The 19,581-nt window shown below is 41.6% G+C and overlaps 1 protein-coding gene across 6 annotated transcripts in view; it reads left to right on the top strand.

The window, feature by feature from the left end:
* Positions 1–11,847, top strand: part of LOC117247084 (zinc finger MIZ domain-containing protein 1-like) — a 163,184-nt gene extending 151,337 nt beyond the window's left edge. For 4 of the 6 annotated variants that reach the window (XM_033611261.2, XM_078163446.1, XM_033611263.2 and 1 more), the window contains 18 exons: positions 2,111–2,246; positions 2,672–2,789; positions 3,395–3,612; positions 3,740–3,941; positions 4,279–4,554; positions 4,638–4,820; positions 4,915–4,992; positions 5,095–5,263; positions 5,351–5,492; positions 7,102–7,312; positions 7,551–7,656; positions 7,756–7,916; positions 8,028–8,095; positions 9,316–9,384; positions 9,470–9,714; positions 9,823–9,986; positions 10,264–10,533; positions 10,617–11,847. In XM_033611261.2, the coding sequence (XP_033467152.1) occupies positions 2,111–2,246; positions 2,672–2,789; positions 3,395–3,612; positions 3,740–3,941; positions 4,279–4,554; positions 4,638–4,820; positions 4,915–4,992; positions 5,095–5,263; positions 5,351–5,492; positions 7,102–7,312; positions 7,551–7,656; positions 7,756–7,916; positions 8,028–8,095; positions 9,316–9,384; positions 9,470–9,714; positions 9,823–9,986; positions 10,264–10,533; positions 10,617–10,724 (2,924 nt within the window). In that variant the 3' untranslated portion in view covers positions 10,725–11,847. The remainder of the gene's footprint in view (positions 1–2,110; positions 2,247–2,671; positions 2,790–3,394; positions 3,613–3,739; positions 3,942–4,278; positions 4,555–4,637; positions 4,821–4,914; positions 4,993–5,094; positions 5,264–5,350; positions 5,493–7,101; positions 7,313–7,550; positions 7,657–7,755; positions 7,917–8,027; positions 8,096–9,315; positions 9,385–9,469; positions 9,715–9,822; positions 9,987–10,263; positions 10,534–10,616) is intronic. The other 2 variants (XM_033611262.2, XM_078163448.1) reach the window with 1 other exon arrangement.
* The last annotated feature ends 7,734 nt before the right edge of the window (positions 11,848–19,581 follow it).

Genomic DNA, 19,581 nt, shown 5'->3' with positions numbered 1-19,581 from the left:
ATCCGTCCATTTTCATCTGCTTATCCGTGGCCGGGTCGTGGGGGCAGCAGGCCATGCAAAGCACCCCAGATGTCCCTCGCCCCAGCAACACTTTCCAGCTCCTCCTGGGGGAACCCAAGGCATTCCAGGGCCAGATGAGATATGTAATCCCTCCAGCATGTTCTGGGTCTGACCCGGGGCCTCCTACCAGTAGAATGTGCCCAGAACCCCTTGAACGGGAGGCACCCAGAAGGCATCCTGATCAGATGCCCGAACCACCTCAACTGACCCCTTTCGAGGCAAAGGAGCAGCAGGTCTATTCCGAGCTCCCTCCGGATGTCCGAACTCCTTAGCCTATCTCTAAGGCTGAGCCCAGCCACTGTACGGAAGAAACTAATTTCGGCCGCTTCTACCCGCAATCTCATTCTTTCGGTCACTACTCAACACTCATGACCGTAGGTGAGGGTTGGAATGTATATGGACAAGTAATTTACCAAGGTATACTATGTCGGACCGTCTGTTACTCTTTGTAACAGACTCATCAGTGAAAGTGAAAGTAAAACCCAACCCCAGATTCACTCTTGTTTGCCATTTTGTCTCACTATAGTTGGTTTTTTTGGCACTTTGTCTCTTGGATGCCTGCTGCTTATGGTCAAGAACCTGGTCGCTACCTTTTTATAAAGTCCTGACCTTACCAGAGGGTTGTGGGGGTAGACACCCAGAAATGTCCCGAACACAGAATTTACAGGCAGAGAGTCTTTGCAGATAAATACTCATGATTTCTGGAAAGAGTCATTGCTGTTGAGATGTTTAAATTAAGAATAAAGTTCTGTTATCCTGGAGAAGAGTCAGACATCTCTACGGCGAATATCTCCAGCACTCGGCAACTCACACCAAAACAATCTAGGTTGATAAGATGTGTATTTTTTCTCTTGGATGCCTGCTGCTTATGGTCAAGAACCTGGTCGCTACCTTTTTATAAAGCCCTGACCTTACCTGAGGGTTGTGGGGGTAGACACCCAGAAATGTCCCGAACACAGAACTTACAGACAGAGAGTCTTTGCAGATAAATACACCGCAAAATACTTCCAGTGGGTGATCAATGATCAATGGGAGGGATTAACTCTGTATGAGTTTATACATTGTCCTGCATCTTAAACCCATGATGGCGACAAATTCGAAGACAGTGGCAGTGCATATGAGTGAATCCCTCAATGAGGTTTGAAAGACAGCCAAATATAGAATAATAATTATTAATGGAGCAAATATGGAGCAAGAATCAGTCATTCAATCATGTAAAGTGGCACAAGAGTGTAAAAGCAAACGCATTTTCTAGTTGTTTATTCAGTTTCATTCATCAGTAGGAGTTCCTCTCAGCTGTCACCTTCTACATCATGTGAAGGTTAAGTCTCCCACTTCACTCTTTGCATTCATTCTCCCATAGAAAATCTCCACATCATTTTCTAGTAAATGGTAGTGTAGCCAATTGCAAATCATCGAAAGGTTATAAATCTGAAACAGAAAATGTGACTGACAGTAAACAGGCAGATAATGTGCATCTTGCTGCTAGTACGGATATAAGTAATACATTTAACCAATGTTCTTCCTAACATAAACCAGTCCATAGAGCAAGCAAGATAAAAGTTCTTATCTGTTTAAAGGGGGGAAAATGACACTAGTAGTAAATTTAAACTAACTAAAAAGATAATTAAATGACACAACTGTCTCATATTTTAAATTTGTTTAAAATGTTTTAGTAACATTTCTTTAAATTTTAATGGCCTATAGGATGTTTAAATGTTCAGCATTGTCACATAGTCACACAGATGGACAGACTGTTCATCTGTTCAGTTTTGGAGGTGCTTTGTACAGACAGGATTCCCTGATTTGTCATAGGATATTTTTCACAAAGATATTACACATCATTTGTCAGTTAGGTCATTGCTTTTCAATTTTATGTCCAGTGTCGCTCCGAAGCTTCTGTTCCTCAGTTGTTGTTTTGTCCGCCTCCCTCCTCTCACATAATCAGCTTTTGCAGGTTTTTGCAGCGCTTGCAGTAGAGGGCTGTTACCTCTGCAGTGATTTCTCACAGGAGTCCACTGACACACATCTTCCTCTGCTCTCCTTGCAGCTCTTCTTTCCTCGTGGTGCGAGGAGCTGGGACGCCTCCTCCTCCTCCGTCACCAGAAGAACAGGCAGAACGAGCCTCCGGGAAAAGTGCCCATGCAGCCCCCCATGAGCTCCATGAAGCCCGGCCTCTCACACGGGTCAGTGTTCACACTGCTGTGCTTTTTGGCTTGTGCGCGAGGTGTGTTTGTGTGCGTGTTGGGTGTGTGAACAGACAGACCGGGGCCCTTGGGGAAAGCCCTTCCTCTCCACATGAAGCCCGGTGTTCCTTATGGATCAGTGGCCAGACAAACTGCCAGACTAACTGCTTGTAGCTCAGTCAGGAGGGACAAACAGTACCTCATAACCCCGGTACATGTAGTTAATAATTACAACACAGTGTTTGTGCATTTTAAGAGGAAGAACATGCTTTTATTGTGTAATCCTAACAATAAAACCTTTGTCTTTCCCTATCGCTCAGCTAATGTAAACATACATACTGTGACTGTACTGGTATACACTGCAAATATTTGTGCAGTGACAGAGGGCACATTTTGATTTGTCTACATATTTTATGCATCCTCAGCAGAGATGGGTCTTTTCCCTATGACTCAGTTCCCTGGCAACAGAACACCAATCAGCCTCCAGGTTCATTGTCGGTGGTGACTACTGTCTGGGGCGTGACCAACACGTCGCAAAGCCAGGTGAGATCCCGCACCTGTCCAACAGATCTTATTTCTATTGTTTTAAGGTGCTACTGCAGGAAGTTTCCAATCAGGGTACAGAGAAATTAGCATCCACCTGTATTCTGATTCCTAATGTTAAAGGGACAGTTCACCCCTGAATCAAAAATACATATTTTCCCTCTTACCTGTAGTGCTGTTTATCAGTCCAGATTGCTTTGATGTGAGTTGCCAAGTGATAGAGATATCAGCTGTGGAGATGTCTGCCTTCTCTCCAATATAATGGAACTAGATGGCACTCGGGTTATGGTGCTCAAAGTGCCAAAAAAATACATTTGAAAAACTGGTAGTTCCTACATGAAACTGCTCACAATACGGTCTGTGGATTATCTTGAGTAACCGGGTCATGATTTCTGGAAAGAGACATTGTTGTTGAGATGTTTAAATTAAAAATAAAGTTCTGTTATACTGGAGAAGAGTCAGACATCTCTATGGCTGATATCTCCAACACTCGGCAACTCACACCAAAACAATCTAGGTTGATAAAATGTGTATTTTTGATTTGGGGGTGAACTGTCCCTTTGAAGCATCCAACATTTACACGTGTATATCTCTACGTCCACCAGGTGTTGGGGAATCCCATGGCCAACAGCAACAATCCCATGAACCCTGGGGGCAACCCCATGGGCTCGGGGATGTCTGGTAACAATCCAGGGATGAACTCTCCTCAGTTCCCCGGACCTCAGCAGCAATTTCCCAACAAAGGCAACTCTAACCAGGGCTACATGCAGCAGAGCATGTACGGACGACCCAACTACCCCGGAGGAGGAGGCTTTGGTGGCAAGTAAGTGGACAGGGGATTCGTAGTAGTTGTTGGAGTGATTGAAGCTGCTCGATTCTGACAGTTAAAATGATCGCACTCCTCCAGCACGACAGTCTGAGCTCGCTTCATATGTTGGTCTTTGTCACAGTTACCCTGGAGGGCCTAACACTGGACCTGGAGGAATGGGCATCCCTCCACACTCCCGTCCTCCGTCAGACTTCACCCAACCTGCTGCTGCTGCCGCCGCCGCTGCAGTTGCTGCTGCCGCCGCTACAGCAACTGCCACTGCCACAGCAACTGTAGCGGCCCTGCAGGAAACCCAGAACAAGGACATGAACCAATATGGACCGGTAGGACATGACAAACAACTGATAACACCTCACTGACTGTGCTTTTCAATACTGTCCTTTTAATACTAGCAGGAGTACCAGAACAGGATGCAGAGATAAGTGGATTTAGGCTTTTTGTTGAACAAGGTTGAATCTGTGTTAAGGCTGAACAAGTAGCCAAAGTAGTAATGGAGCCAAAAAGCACATTTAGCTCTAACAAAATCTAACAAGCACATGTTATTTAGAAGGCAGAGCATTTTGTGTCTTTTGTGACTTAGAATAGATTTTTTTCACTCACAAAATTGCCACATTGACAGTCAGTACAGAGATGGCTGATTGAACCCATTTCGTCTTCCAGATGAGTTCCTCTTTCCAGATGGGACCAAACCAGGCGTACAACAGCCAGTTCATGAACCAGCCAGGACCCCGTGGCCCTCCGTCCCTCCCTGGGAACATGGGATCTGGCATGAATGCGTCCAACATGAGCGGGCCCCCCATGGGAATGAACCAGCCGAGGGGCCAAGGCATGGGGCCTTTTGGTGCCCACGGCCAAAGGATGCCCCAGCAAGGCTATGCAGGACCGCGGCCTCAGGGCATGGGTATGCAGGGCATGAAGAGGCCGTACCCAGGGGAGGTGAGTGGATGTGAATTCAACACTTTCAGTTTCAGCTTGTTTGCAGTGTGTTGAATTAATGTTTGTGATCTCTGCGTTCACAGCCAAACTATGGCGGGCAGCAGTATGGACCAAACAGCCAGTTCCCTAACCAGCAGGGGCAGTACCCCACACCCAACCCCTCCAGGCCGCTGCCATCCCCTAACTACCCCGGCCAGAGGATGCCAGGACAGCAGCTGCAGGGCCAATACCCACCACCCAGTGGTGCCATGGGCCAGTACTATAAGGTGCAGCAATGCTACTATTCACTAAAAAATGTGACCTGTCGGCAGTGTTTTCATAAAAATAGAAAAAAATCTAATCTGTTTTCTTAAATTGCAGCAAGAGCCACCTTTTAACGGCCAAACAAACAACTTCTCTGGGGGTGGATATCAGTACAGCCAGGGTAACATGAACGGGGTAAGTCCATTTTTGTACTCTTGTTTCATCACATCATCATTCTCTTTGTTGTGCAGTTTATATTCCCATCAATAATTTACTAATCAGTTGTCTTCAATACAGCCGCCCAGACCGGTGGGTAACTACCCTCACTCCCCGGTGCCAGGCAACCCCACCCCTCCGATGACCCCAGGAAGTAACATCCCTCCATACCTGTCGCCAAACCAGGATGTGAAGCCACCCTTCCCTCCTGACATCAAACCAAATATCACCGCTCTCCCTCCCCCTCCAGGTCAGTAACTGGAGGAAATCTTAATAGTGAATTATTCCTTTAAAAGTTCATTATAGTCTGACCGTGGCTTTTCTTCAACCTATGTAGCCAACCACAACGAGGAGCTGCGCCTGACGTTCCCAGTGCGGGACGGGGTAGTCCTAGAGCCCTTCAGGCTAGAGCATAACCTGGCTGTCAGCAACCACGTCTTCCACTTACGGCCCTCTGTACACCAGACGCTCATGTGGAGGTAAGACATCATGCACTGAATCAACAACATATTTTTAGATATTCTGCCCAGATATTTTATATCAGGAGTTTGCTTTTTCCTTATTCAAGTGGCCTCCTGCTGAAGTTGTATTTTTAAGTATTTTAAGTGTCTGGAAACAGCATTTCGTATAGTAAAGAAGTGGTCTGACTCTTACCTCTCAAACAATATATTCTCTGGCGCACTAAAAGGGCTTTTCAAAAGATTTAGGACAAGGGATGTATAGGGGGAGAGGGTCTTTTAGTACAACAAGAGAGCTTCAACTGTGGTTAAAGTGGTTACGGTTTTTGAGATTCAGTAAAAATACAAATATGAATGTTTGAAAAGAAATTTTAATCCATGATTTAGTCCCTGGCTGTTGGTTCTTTGGGCTCATGGTGTATGTTTTGAAACTATTTGGTGAAAAAGCCCTTTAAGTACTGTAATATCCCATGGGATCCCACATGATGCAACTCTAGGGCCATTACTGTTTTCTCTTGATTTGATTGGCCTTGTAAAAAAAAACAACTGAAGTTGACCAAAGTGCTGTACATGTTAAAAGTGTGATGAACAAATATATAGCAATATAACATGTACACAAATCAAAAGCAGAATGTCACCAGGAAGAACAATTACATACGTAAAAACATTATGAAATACTTAAATATTAAAACCACTTTGAATAACCAAGTGACATTAAAAACATATATGTCTTAAGATTTGTCTTAAAAGTGTCAATAGAGGGGAGCATTTCATTGAAAGTGGAAGGCTATTCGAAAGATTTGGAGCAGCTACCGCAAAGGCACGATTTCCCGTACCCACCAGCCTCGATTGTTGGAAAATTAAAGACACTGTTCTGAAGATCTAAGAGGTCAGGAGTTGGAGTAGGGGCAGGGAAGTTCAGTCACATACTGGCGATTGACTGGCTTCTGGAGTCAGCCAGTTTTTGACGCTTGGGAGTTGGCTTCATTTTTAAGTCACGGAGATTGCCACTTGGTGAGGAATCATTGTCCTGTTGCTACACAAACAACTTGTACTGCAGTTATCAGTGGGGCTAGCACTGACAAGGACAACAACGTTGTCCATTTGACACCATAGCAGTCTACATGACATGAAGACTTGATTTCAGTTTATTAAATTGTTCTTTTTGGCCTCTTTGATCATTTGATTTTCAGTCAACAGGCAAATTATGCGTCACATAAGAATCCTGTAGTCAAGAACCGAAGGGTATTCTTCAATTCCTCTTAACCTTTGGCAAGCAGATTGAAAAGGATCCACAGTCATTCTGTCTGCAGCTGAGAATTGTTAAAAAATTAAACCAGCTCTGTTCCCAGCTGACTTGGAGAAGGTCATTTATGCATTCATTTTCTCTGATTTAGATTGTTGTATTTCCCTTTACTCCCTTCTCAAGCACTCTCACGTCCCGAGCTTATCAAGAGTCTTGAGATAAGGATTCTTACTGATGCCAAACTGTGAGATCACGTCATCCTAAATTTAGCATCCCGTCACTGTAGGTCTGTTTGTTTTGATCAGGAGGTTTTTTTTTTTAATGTCCGACAGAACGCTCTGTGACACTTACTAATGAATATCTTTGCTTTGCTTGTCTGTGCAGATCGGACCTGGAGCTGCAGTTCAAGTGCTACCACCACGAAGACCGTCAGATGAACACCAACTGGCCGGCGTCGGTCCAAGTCAGCGTAAACGCCACGCCGCTCACCATCGAGCGGGGCGACAATAAGACCTCACACAAACCCCTGCACTTGAAACACGTTTGCCAGCCAGGAAGGAACACGATCCAGATCACAGTCACCGCCTGCTGCTGTGTGAGTGCACAAATCTCCACAACTAATAAAAAGAGGTTTATAGAAATCCACACGCCAAAAGTCGTCGCCAGACAAATAAAAGTCAGACATGAAAGATGATATTTAATACTGAGGCTTAGAGCGCAATCAAAAAATGATCTGTCAGGTCGGTTTTTGTCCTGATAGACATGTTGAAACAGTGAACTGATACACCTTAAGAGGATGTTTGTGGTTGTGACGGTGATATTTCCTCTTGCAGTCGCACTTGTTTGTGCTGCAGCTGGTCCACAGGCCCTCAGTTCGCTCTGTCCTCCAGGGCTTACTCAAGAAGAGGCTTCTGCCTGCAGAGCACTGCATCACCAAAGGTACATGCAAAACAGCACAGTCACATTTTGCACCCTGACGTCCTGATCGTTCTCATAGTCCTTGCTTACAGAAAATATTTCTCTCCTCCCGCTTTAAAGTTAAGAGGAACTTCAGCAGCGTAGCAGCGTCATCGGGGAACGCAACGCTCAACGGAGAGGACGGCGTGGAGCAGACGGCCATTAAGGTTTCCCTCAAATGTCCAATCACCTTCCGGCGAATACAGCTTCCAGCAAGAGGCCATGACTGCAAACACGTTCAGGTAAACACTGCAGGGATAAACACACACTGACAGTCCTCTGATGCTGCAAGGGAAGACAGATTTTAATATGATGAACTTGATAACAAATATGACTTTTTTTTCTTCCTGCAGTGTTTTGATTTGGAATCATATCTACAACTGAACTGTGAGCGGGGGACATGGCGATGTCCTGTATGCAAGTAAGTTCATCCAGCTTTAATACATAACAATATTTATGCTGTCCATAGTTCTGACTGTAAACCAGAGGTGGGAGTAAGTCACAAATGTGCGAACAAGTCTCAACTCTTAACCTTCAAGTCTCAAGTTTCTGCTTTAAGTCAAGCAAAACAAATCGAGTGCTCAGGTCAAGGAAGTCACATGTCAAGTCATATGAAATTCTGATCATCAGATCAAATGTCAGCTTTCTAGCTACCATCTGACCAACCTATAAGCTAATAAGTTAGCTTAAAGACATGCTCACGTACCTGTCTTTATGGACTTTGTAGTGATGGTGGATGTTTTGGTGGTCGTGTCATTGATTTTTGAGCTGCTGACCTCGCATATCCCTGTTATCTTCTTACTGCCGTCATTGACAGCGTAATCCATGAATCCAAATTTATTATTTTGAATTAGCCTCCTCCATGATAGCTGTCTTGAACGTTGGCCTCATTTGGTCTGGTGGTCTAGTAGGTTGTATGATTTGCGTGCATTGTGCTAGAAATCACCCAATCGTGTTTTAAAACAAGAGGTAACTTCTCAATACCTAAAAGATGGCAAATATTAGATAAAGAAAGTCAAGTCCTTTCAAGTCAACTGTGTCAGGTATAATGGTACGTGTCTACATGGTAATCTTTGGAGGCCCTGTGGTCGCTTTTGGACACTTGATTGGCGTGACACTAGGCCCATGACTGGACCGACATGGCGACTTGTTTGAAAACGTTCTGTTTTGAAACAACGATAGTTCAGTATAATGTCGTCCTGAAAACATTTGAGGTGAGGAATAAGCCATGTGGTTGCTAAATCTGTCTTCACTTTTGATCGGCAGTGGTTAGTTTGGTAAATATTTTTGGGAGTTTCTAGAGGCGGTGAGTCACGCTGGACTGAAATAAAGTAGCATAGATTTAACTTCATGCAAATGAAGAGTGGACGCCCTGTCTCTCTACCACAATGCATTGCAAGGCTGCGTATACAGACAATGAATTAGAAGCAAGGCAATGACAGATCCTGTGCACACATACCATAAGTCAGTTCTCAAGTCATGAGTATCAAGTCAGAGTCAGGTCAAGTGTATTATCAGTGTTAGGCAGATCAGGCAAGTCACAAGCCCTCAGATTTGCAACTTGAGTCTGTCTCGAGTCAAGTTGAAGTCACGTAGTTGTCCCTGTCAGCGTTTTAAGCCCCGTCTCTCTTCTCTGCTCAGTAAAACAGCGTTGTTAGAGGGACTGGAAGTGGACCAGTACATGTGGGGAATCTTGAACGCCATTCAAAAGTAAGTTGGAGACAAATATGAAGTGCATATAATGTTTTTCTCTTCATTTCCTTGTATCTTAACCGTTTCATCTGTATTCCACCAGCTCGGAGTTTGAGGAGGTGACCATCGACCCAACATGTAGTTGGCGGCCGGTGGCGATTAAATCCGATCTCCACATCAAGGAGGATCCAGATGGACCGCTGGCCAAGAGGTTTAAGACTATGAGCCCCAGCCAGATGATCATGCCCAATGTGATGGAGATGATAGCTCAGCTCGGCCCGGGACCATCACCGTACCCGATATTGTCTTCTCAGCAAGGGGGCAACAACAGCGAATACGGCAACCAAGGTACGACACAAACACACGGTCCAAAGTCATTGTCACGTGACAAAAGGAGCTTAGAATAACTGTAAAAAAATGTACGCATGTATTTATTGTATTTAATTTGTGTGCCAGGCAACAGTTACCAGGGGCATGGGAACTTTGACTTTCCTCACGGCACCCCCGGCGGTACGTCGATGAATGACTTCATGCATGGTCCCCAGCTGTCTCATCCACCTGACATGCCCAACAGCCTGATGGCCCAAGACAAGCCGCTCTCACACAACATGCCTGACTCAGTGAGTTCTCCCGTCATCTACTTTATCAGCTTTCTGTTTCTCCCTTTTTATACATTGTCTTGTGTGGCGATCAGCAGTGATGTGGTGGTTCACTTTTACACTGTGATCTGTAGCCTATAGTTCGGCTTTAGCTTCTAACTATCTTTGTCTTTTTGCTGAGTCAGTTTGACATCCTGGATATATCCTTCAAACAAAGCGGTGGGGCTTAGCAGAAGGTCAATTAAAATAACCATCAGTTACAACCCTAGTCTGAATATTTCCTATTTCCTCTCTGCAGATACCTCACTCTGCCGGCAACGACCAGTCGCATGGTCCTCCTCTGCAGAGCTTACATGCATCTCCACACCCTGGGAGCCAATCAGGGCAGCAGCTACACCACAGCGGGCCTCCTCAGCCATCACGACAAGCTCCGCCTCCTCAGCAACAGCAGCAACAGCAGCAACAGCCACCCGGCCCCAACAACCATCCTCACAGTGACCTGGCCTTCAACCCCTCCAGCAGCTTGGACAGCCAAGCGGGGGCGGACATGCCCGAGCCATCTTTAGACGTGAGTCTTGGCGCACAGCAGAACATTTTGAGTAATTTTAGTTCACTTCAGTGGTTAACCAAATCATTCCTCTTTCCTCGCAGCTTCTTCCAGAGCTCGCCAACCCAGATGAGCTGTTGTCATACCTGGATCCACCGGACCTCCCCAGCAATAGCAACGACGACCTTCTGTCGCTCTTCGAAAACAACTGAGGCAATTCAGACACACATGAACTTCTCTGACTGCCTGCAGTTTCCCTGAGACCCCAGGGCGGTCGCTCAGTACTTGATAAACACAAAGATGCACTCCCTTTCTCTTCTTCCTCTTGTACAGTTTTCATTGGCCAGCACAGATTGACTGAAAGAGGTTAAAAACTCCAAGACACGGTGGGGACACGGCGAAGGGGTCGCCCCGCCCCGCCCCGCCCTGCCCTCTCACCCCGTGGCGATACTTTTGAACTGTGCAGCTATACTCAGTTGATTTTTTTACGCCACATACAGGTGTTTGTGTGCACATTAGGAACGTGTTGTAGCATTTTTTATTCATGTTTTGTTTCCTTTTGAGAAGAAAAAGGAATTCACTGTAAAAACAAAAAAAAAACTGTTAAAAAAACAAAACAAAAAAAACCCTGCGCTATCTGGCCAGTGTGCGCGACGTCCATATTGTTATTCCAATCTGAGAGGCTGCAGCTTCCCGGTGTCACAGCTCCATTCCCTGACTGGTCTGGTTAGCCGCACTGTTTTTGTCCACCACACATCATTTAAAAGCACAAGAGATTTTGGCAATGCAAAAACACACAAAAAATCAAGATTAGACGAGTCTGTCCTCGACGAAAAGTTTTTTAAATAATTTTTTGCTCCGCATTTTAAAAGATTTTTGGGAATGATCGGCTTCCACTTTGTCTACAATTGTGATACATACATATTTTTGTCAAAAAGAGATATCCCTGCTTTTCAGTCGTCTGAGGGTCGACAGCTGGAACGGAGAAGATTTTTGGCCCCAAAAAAGTTTATACCACATATGGAGAATACTTCTACATGTTGTGTAGTTATCATCTCCGGTGCAGAGGAGTGATGTCAAAGAAAAGGAAAGATACAACACGAGAGATTCCTGTAAAGATCCCGCTCCCTGCTGCGACTCCTTCCACGCCGTCTGCTCCGCATGAGCCCCGATGTCGCTCCCGTCTGCATTTTTGCAACGTTGCATCTCTCTCCCTGTTAAATGATGTGCTGTTAAAGTAGTCTTCAAAGTGCATGTGTGCCAAGCCCTCGTCTAGTGCTGTTCCAAGTGGTTACAAAAAAAAAAAGAAGAAGAAAAAAAAAAGATAGTGTGGTTTTTATCAGTTGCTGTTTCCACAGCTTTTGTTTTTTTGATTTTAGTATGATTTATTTAACACTAACATTGAAGGGATGACATCAGCAGTGCGTTCACCGTGTGTTTGCTGGATGGTTTTGTTTTCTTGTTTCTGTCGCCGCGTAATTAATCCGTGAAATCTTTTTGGGAAACTGCTCGACATCACCAAAGTTAGAGGGATGAGAATGGAGAGGTTTGTGTTTGCTCGGTCCTGCGTGTGTGTGTGTGTGTGTGAGTGTGTGTGCATGTGTGAGTGTTTCTATTAGGGAAATATTGATTTCAAAGATATAGGGGAGGACAGATCCAGTTTATCCATCACTGCTGTTCAAGAAGTGGTTTTTAAAAGCAGTATTGGTGCAGACCTTTTTTTGCCACGTTTGTTTTTCACTTTTTGAGAAGAGTGCTGTTCAGTATGCAAATGTATTATTTTTTAAGAAATGCTATTGTACTGTAAATATCATTGTGAATATTTTTGTATCATCTCGATAATGTCTGTCCTCCGATCATTAGTCGTCCGATCTAACACCGTGCGCTCCCAGACTCCCATCTAACCACTGACTTTGTTTGTAACCAGCGTGTGACAGCTGTCTGTCTCGCCTCCTCGTCACGGGGGGAAGCAAGTCCAAATGTCTCATAAGCTATTTCCTGCAGGTCGCCGTGCTTTCTAGTCACTTTCCTCCCAGTGCACTCTGTCTCACACCTGTCATTTCGCACACAGGTGTCACCCTTTTCCCCCTGCGTCAGCTCAAAGTGATTGTGTAGCATCATTTCAGTTTCCAGTTTTCCTCCACGCTCGGATGTGTTTGAAAACGTCGTCTACTCATGATTTTACGTTAACATTTTATCAGTGATACTGAGCAGTAACGGTTTTAAAAAGATGTGGTATCAGCTGGCTTTCAGTGTAATTAGTGAGCTATGTGAATATCATAATTGTTGCTAATTGTCAATACACAGTGGTATTTTAAAGATATATCACAACCATATTTTAAAGAAATCCATGATATTGTTTATATTTTTGTTATAGAAAAATGTGGCTTTTTTTAAAAAGCACGAGACCATATACATTTGTATCCCCTCTTTTTTTTGTTTTTGGTAAATTATTTTGTACTGGTTTTTCTTATTAATCTGTAAGGCTAGAAATCCAATTTCTTTCAACTGTAGCATTGTGCTAATTTAACCATCCTGGGTTTTTTATGTAAACATTATTTTAAGCGTCATTTAAGAAATATTGTTTGTTCCAGTTCACTGACATGTTGTTTCATATTTATGTCACAAAGAGACATCAAATCAAACTCTTTTATTGCCACACTGCCACATTTTCATTCTTTAAATATCTGAACTTCTGATCAGTCCCATCGAAGTCATCATCATTTCATACTTCGTTCTCCAATTTGGTGTTTAAGGCAGCACCCTGAATCTGTAGTTGCACAATCACAACAAAAGGGCCATTTCCCTGGGGGAAGTTGTTTTAGAAAATAAATAAAAATAATAAAAAAAAATACAGAGAGGAAGGGCACGTTCATCATTCTGGCCTGGAGAGGATGTGGAGGGCAAGGCTAGACCAAACGTCCCAAGGATGCCTGTATATATGTAAATGAATATAGAGACATGTGAACAGAAATGTATTCATTTTCCCTGGGAATGTGCATTGTTTCTTCAGAATAATAAAAAGCTTGCAACCCCTCTACTGGAAGTGGCTGAATATGGAAAATGAAAACTTGTTAGTTAGTGTCTGTGGGTATCTCTCCGCATTTTGTTCCCCCCTCCCTCTGTAATATATACTTTCACCTCTTTTGTTAAGGGAACTGGGACAGCTATGTTTTACATGTAATATTTAGCGTAAGTGTTCTAGTCTGTCACCTGCATACTCCGAGGTGCTAAAGCTAAAATAAAAAAAGGAAAAAAAAAAAAAGGTTACAAAGCAAATCGTTCGGAGGGGTGGGAGGAAAGCGGTGGGAGGGACGGGTCCAGAAGATTGTAACCAAATCCATAGTTTGTACAATTTTTTGATATCATGAGCAGTTGGAAAAATGATACAATCTAAGGTGATTCATGCAATGTGGCCATTGTCTCTATTGTGTACATTGTATGTACAATCATTTCATATTCTAAACTGGTCAGAAAATAAAGGAACTAATTGTGATTTTTAGTCTTGCAGAACTGTATGTAGTTAGATGATGTGACAACCTAATATTTATCTAATAAATATGTATTCAGATGATACCTGTACGTCACTGTCGTCCTGTCTTTTGTGCATCGTTGGCCCGCCCAACTCCCACAGGCTGCTCATCCAAGCAGAAGGTGTAAATTACGGGTATCAAATTGTACTCACACTCTGAATTAATAAAGCTTAAGGCCAGCTCGTGATTATGTGGAAATGATATTAGCCCACATTAATTATCACAACAGAATAACAGAGACGTGGTTTGTAAACCTGCTCATATGAATGATGCAGAGTTGAGCTGTTACTATTCAGTCTGTTGGAAAGGAAATAAAATAAAAGAGAAAAAGGTGAAAGAAGTAAGAAAATAAGATAGCTGTTGTAAACTTACACGGAAAAACAGAAATGGATGGAACAGAATCATACTTTTTCAAATTTTAAAATCCTCCTGAGATGCAAAAAAATGTTTTTGTTTTGTTTTTTAAAACAAATTTTAAAGATCCAATGTGCAGGATTTAGGGGGATATTTTGGCAGAAAGATAAGGTAATGTACAATAAGGTACCATAAGATAAGATATGATAATATAATGTAAGATTTTTTTTTTAATCTTGTCAGATAAGCTATGGTACGATAAGATAAAATAAGGTACGGTAAGGTCCGATAAGATGAGATGAGATAAGAGACGGTAAGGTACAGTATGATGAAGTACGTTAAGATAAGGTACGGTAAGCTAAGGTAAGGTAAAGTAAGATATAACATAATGGTAAGGGGTCAGTAAGGTAAGGTACGGTAAGGTAAGATGACATACGGTAAGGTAAAGTAAGATACAGTAAGATAAGAAAAACGTACAGTAAGGTACGGTAAGATAAGATAACATTTGGTAAGGTAAAGTAAGGTAAGCTAAGGTACGGTAAGGTAAGATAACACAGTAAGGTAAGGTTAGATAACATATGGTAAGGTAAGGTAAGGTACGGTAAGATAAAATTAACATACAGTAAGGTAAGGTATGGTAAGATAAGATAACGTATGGTAAGGTAAGGTAAGAACACACGGTAAGGTAAGACAAGATAACGTACGGTAAGGTAAGGTAAGATAAGGTAAGGTACAGTAAGATAAGATAACATTTGGTAAGGTAAAGTAAGGTAAGCTAAGGTACGGTAAGGTAAGATAACACAGTAAGGTAAGGTAAGGTATGGTAAGATAAGATAACGTATGCTAAGGTAAGGTAAGATAACATACAGTACGGTAAGGTACGGTAAGATAAGATAACATACGGTAAGATAAGGTAACATCAGATAGGATAAGATGTTTTGTGTATAAACACTTTAAAATAAGAATTGTTCTTTTTTCATTATCTTGGATGAGTCGCTTTATAACGTAATAAACAGGTCCTTGTATACGGAGAGCTCCATGTTGCACCGCCATGTTGCTACAGTAGCCCAGAATGGACGAACCAAACCCTGGCTCAAGATAGGGCTGTTCACGTTGCCATGCTTTTGCATCGGCCACCATACTTATCAGCCCCTCTGAGCTGAGAGCGTTGGAAAAACATTTACTTTTATGCCTTTGCGGCGGTGATAGTCAAAGGTCAAGATCACTGTGCCAGAACTCAAGAATCTTCTGCTAACTATGACAAAACTTCACACAAATATCCAAGATGATAAAATGATGAAGTGATGACATTTTATATCCAAAAGGTCAAAGGTCAGCTTCACTGTGACATCATAATGTTCTGCAGTAACACTTTTCTGGCCGTTACTCATCGTCATATCTGAGGAACAGAAGGGGAGACATTTAGTCAGATACCGAATGGGTGACTCTAATCTTGGGTGTTCACCTTGAAACTGAGCTGAGTGTACAGATCTTCTGTGCTGCCGGGCTGAAGATGTCTGTGAATCATCCATGTTTTCAGACATGGGTGTGAACTGTAAGAGAAACTTGACTGATGCATGCAGCAGTAATGCTAGTTCCATGAGGAAACTGCTTTATTCAGTGTTTCTACAGGGTCTGTTTGTTTTGGAGTAGTCTCGCCACAAGACAAACAGAGATCTCCGCCTTCTGATAGTCTGGGGACACTCCTTTCTAAAGTGTGTTTAACACACCGACGAAAACGGCCGGCAACAAAGCAACGCCTCTTGCATTTTTGAAAAGGACACGCCTTCTCTGAAATGTGCGCTCCTCCTTTTCTCGTCCTCAAGGAAACAAACACACAGAGAGCTTGAAAATGGATGCCGAGAGATTTAACTCCGTTTTATCAAACGTGTGCTCATCCATGAAGAAAATATTTTTTCTAGCGGATGTCTTAATTACAACATTATTGAGCTAACTGGAGTAGTTTCATGTCGTATCCGACAACGGGAGGCTTTTAACAGATGACGTCCTGATGTTATCTTTGCTGCTAGTGTTAGCTGTCCCTGTCAGCTGCAGCCACTGATGCTTTCTAGACATCGTGATTTCCCAAAACTGAATAAATACCACACATAGCAACACAAAACTGCTTTGCTAGCTCAATCATGTTGTAACTAAGATATCCGCTGGAAAAGATATTTTTTTCACAGACCGTTTAATGAGTTATTACCTATTACAGACACTGCTAACGGCTAACAGGGCTAACAGCTAACGGTTAGCCCAGCTAAACGTGCACACAGAATTTACTATTGATTCTGCAACGTAGGGAGTTTTTTTAAACTCTGAAATTGTATCCGCCCATCTAAACACAAAATCAGGGAGAAAGTCATCAGTCTTTAGTTTAGCAAAGCGTCTAAAGACTGACTTGTGAGTCTAGTTTTGGAGAGGAAGAGACCTCTGTGGATAATTCTAATTCAGCTAGTTGCAATTTCCAATCCTCACCACTAGATGTCACTAAATCCCCCTGAATTGTACACACTGCCCCTTTAAATAAATGGGATATAAGAAACATATCACAAAGAATTTTCCTCAAACATATCATACATTAATGTTTTATAACACTTCCCTTGCAGTGGACAATCATGCTTGGTTGCATGTGCTGATGAAGTGATTTGATTCAGCTGGTGTCTGGTTTTGTTGAGACAGATGAGTTTGGTAGGTAGGCTGTTGTTGCTACTTTGGGTTTATGTAAGCAGCTTTGTTTAATGATGTCATGATGTCAACGACGACCTTCTGCCTTAACCCACAACAAAAGAGAACAGCCAGGAAAATAGGCACACCTAGTGGAGTGGAGGGGTCGTCACAGTGTCACTTCTAATCCAAAATGGGTGCTGAGTGTCCGTAATATTTTCTTCAGGCAGGCGTTTTTGTAATTACCACCCGTTTTTGAAAAGACAGAAGATGTTGGTCAACCCATGTGTGTTACATCACTGATCACTTCTAATATATCTAATCGTCTCCACCTCAGAGCATTCACATTGCAGTCAAGCCACATTTTAACTTTGGGAGTGTCTTCACCCTCCCACAAGCATTTCACAGCTGATGTAAGGCAAGTGTTGGTAAGTCATCTATGAGTCGATGTGAGGACGTCTAATGTCTCTGACATGTTAGCAACAATAATAGTTTGTGGTTCAGGAACGTTTCTTGAATCTAGAAGTCATATGGAAAATGACGCACCAGCACATCTGTTGTCACTCGTCTTTACCAAGACGCAAATTCAGTCACAGCAACCCTGCACAGGTCAGGTGTACACAAGGACATTTCTAGGATTAGCCATTAGACCTCTTATTTGATGAACATGATCTATATTGATGCTTTTTTATTCACTCTGGCACCTTATTTACATTTAAGTACAAAAAAAACATCCCAGTGTGAATCAGTGTATTGTCATTATGAATTAGAAAGTGGTCAGTGGGCCACCCAGCAAGGAGTGATACCCCATAGAGGGCCAGATTTGGCCCTCTATGGGGTATCACTCCTTGAGTATCACTGCCGTACATCAGGCTGTATCACCGGCAACCACCTCATGCACATTAGCAGCTACATACAATCGTCAGCACCACAGCAACCACTTTGGACTCAGTAAGTAAAGCTGTAGCAAGCAGCAAGTTCTGTGAAACCAACTGTCTGGTTGGTTTTTGCAAAAGGTAAACAACACTGATAGTTTCCACTCAAATGACAAACAAGCATCAGTGAGTTTAAGTCCCTGACATTTAAAAGAAAAGCCACTGTGGTGCAGGATGTTGATGACTTCTGATGTCTCTGTCAATTTTTTTTTTTTTCATATTTCATTGGAGGCATTCTTTGCAGCTGTGTGCAACTTATATGCTGATTATATTTTTAAGAATAAAAATTAACATTAACTTCAGTGATTTTGTTTTTACATTTCATAATTTAAGAAACAAAGGTACATTATCGTTATTTACATATTAAACTGTCCATACCACATGCAGATATACAGAGAAAAAAAAAGAAAATTAAAATTAAAATAAAAAAAATAAAAAAAAAATAAAGAAAAAATAAAGAGAAAAAATCAGTTCACAAGAAACTTCTGAAACACAAATTTGTTTTAATTGCCTTTTTTTCTAAAGGTCTCTTATTTTGGTGCCACATTGCTGTAGTTATTAATTAAAAAAAAAAAAAAAAAGTCAAGTGTCGTTTTCTGATGACCTTGTACTTTTTTTAAAATTTTATTATATTTTATTACATTCATTCTTATAGATGTGTGCTATTTATATGATGATTATATTTTTAAGAATAAAAATAGAAATTCTTAATATAAGAAATAAAAGCATATTAACATTATTTACATATAAAACTGTCCAAATATGTATATATATATATATATATATATATATATATATATATATATATATATATATATATATATACATATATATATGAATAAAAAATAAAATTAAGAAAATAATAATAATACAAATCTAGAGAAATGTATCATTAGTTCATATGAAACTTGGCAAATACATAATTAGTTTTAATTACTTTTTAAGGTCTCTTATTTTGGTGCCACATTGTTATAGTGCTTGATTTAAAAAACAAAACAAAAAAAACAATCCCAACTCCGGTTTTGCCCTCTGACTAATTAATTTGTTATATTTTATAGCATGCATTCTAATTATATTTTTAAGAATAAAAATTAACAACGCTTTGATTTATTCATTTAATATGTTTAACATGTTTAGGAGACGTAGATTACGTACATACAGAAATGTCCATACCAGGGGTACATATACAGCCTACAGAGAGAGAAAAAAAGAATACAAAAAAGTAATACAGATCCAGAGTAATGTATCATCAGTTAATGTAAAATTTGTCAAACACATCATTAGTTTTATTTTTCGTCATATTCTTAAAGCCTCTTATTGTGTAACCATATCATGATATTTTTTGATGATAAAATAAATAAATAAATAGATAAATAAATGAATGAATAAATAAAATCCGAATTAGAGTCCGCTCATCTTTTCTTGTGAATGTGTAATTTTTCCGATTGTAAAATTAACTGAACAAAAAAGAATATTACTTTTTCCATTTTACACAATGTGCCGTGAAACTAACGTTAACTGTAAATCTCGCGAGATTATAACCGGCACCGCTCGGAGAAAAAGTACTTCCGGTTGCTGTA

The sequence above is a fragment of the Epinephelus lanceolatus genome, chromosome 21, assembly GCF_041903045.1.
Source record: "Epinephelus lanceolatus isolate andai-2023 chromosome 21, ASM4190304v1, whole genome shotgun sequence".
NCBI classification, from domain to species: domain Eukaryota; kingdom Metazoa; phylum Chordata; class Actinopteri; order Perciformes; family Serranidae; genus Epinephelus; species Epinephelus lanceolatus.
This window is presented reverse-complemented; position numbering and strand designations above follow the sequence as displayed.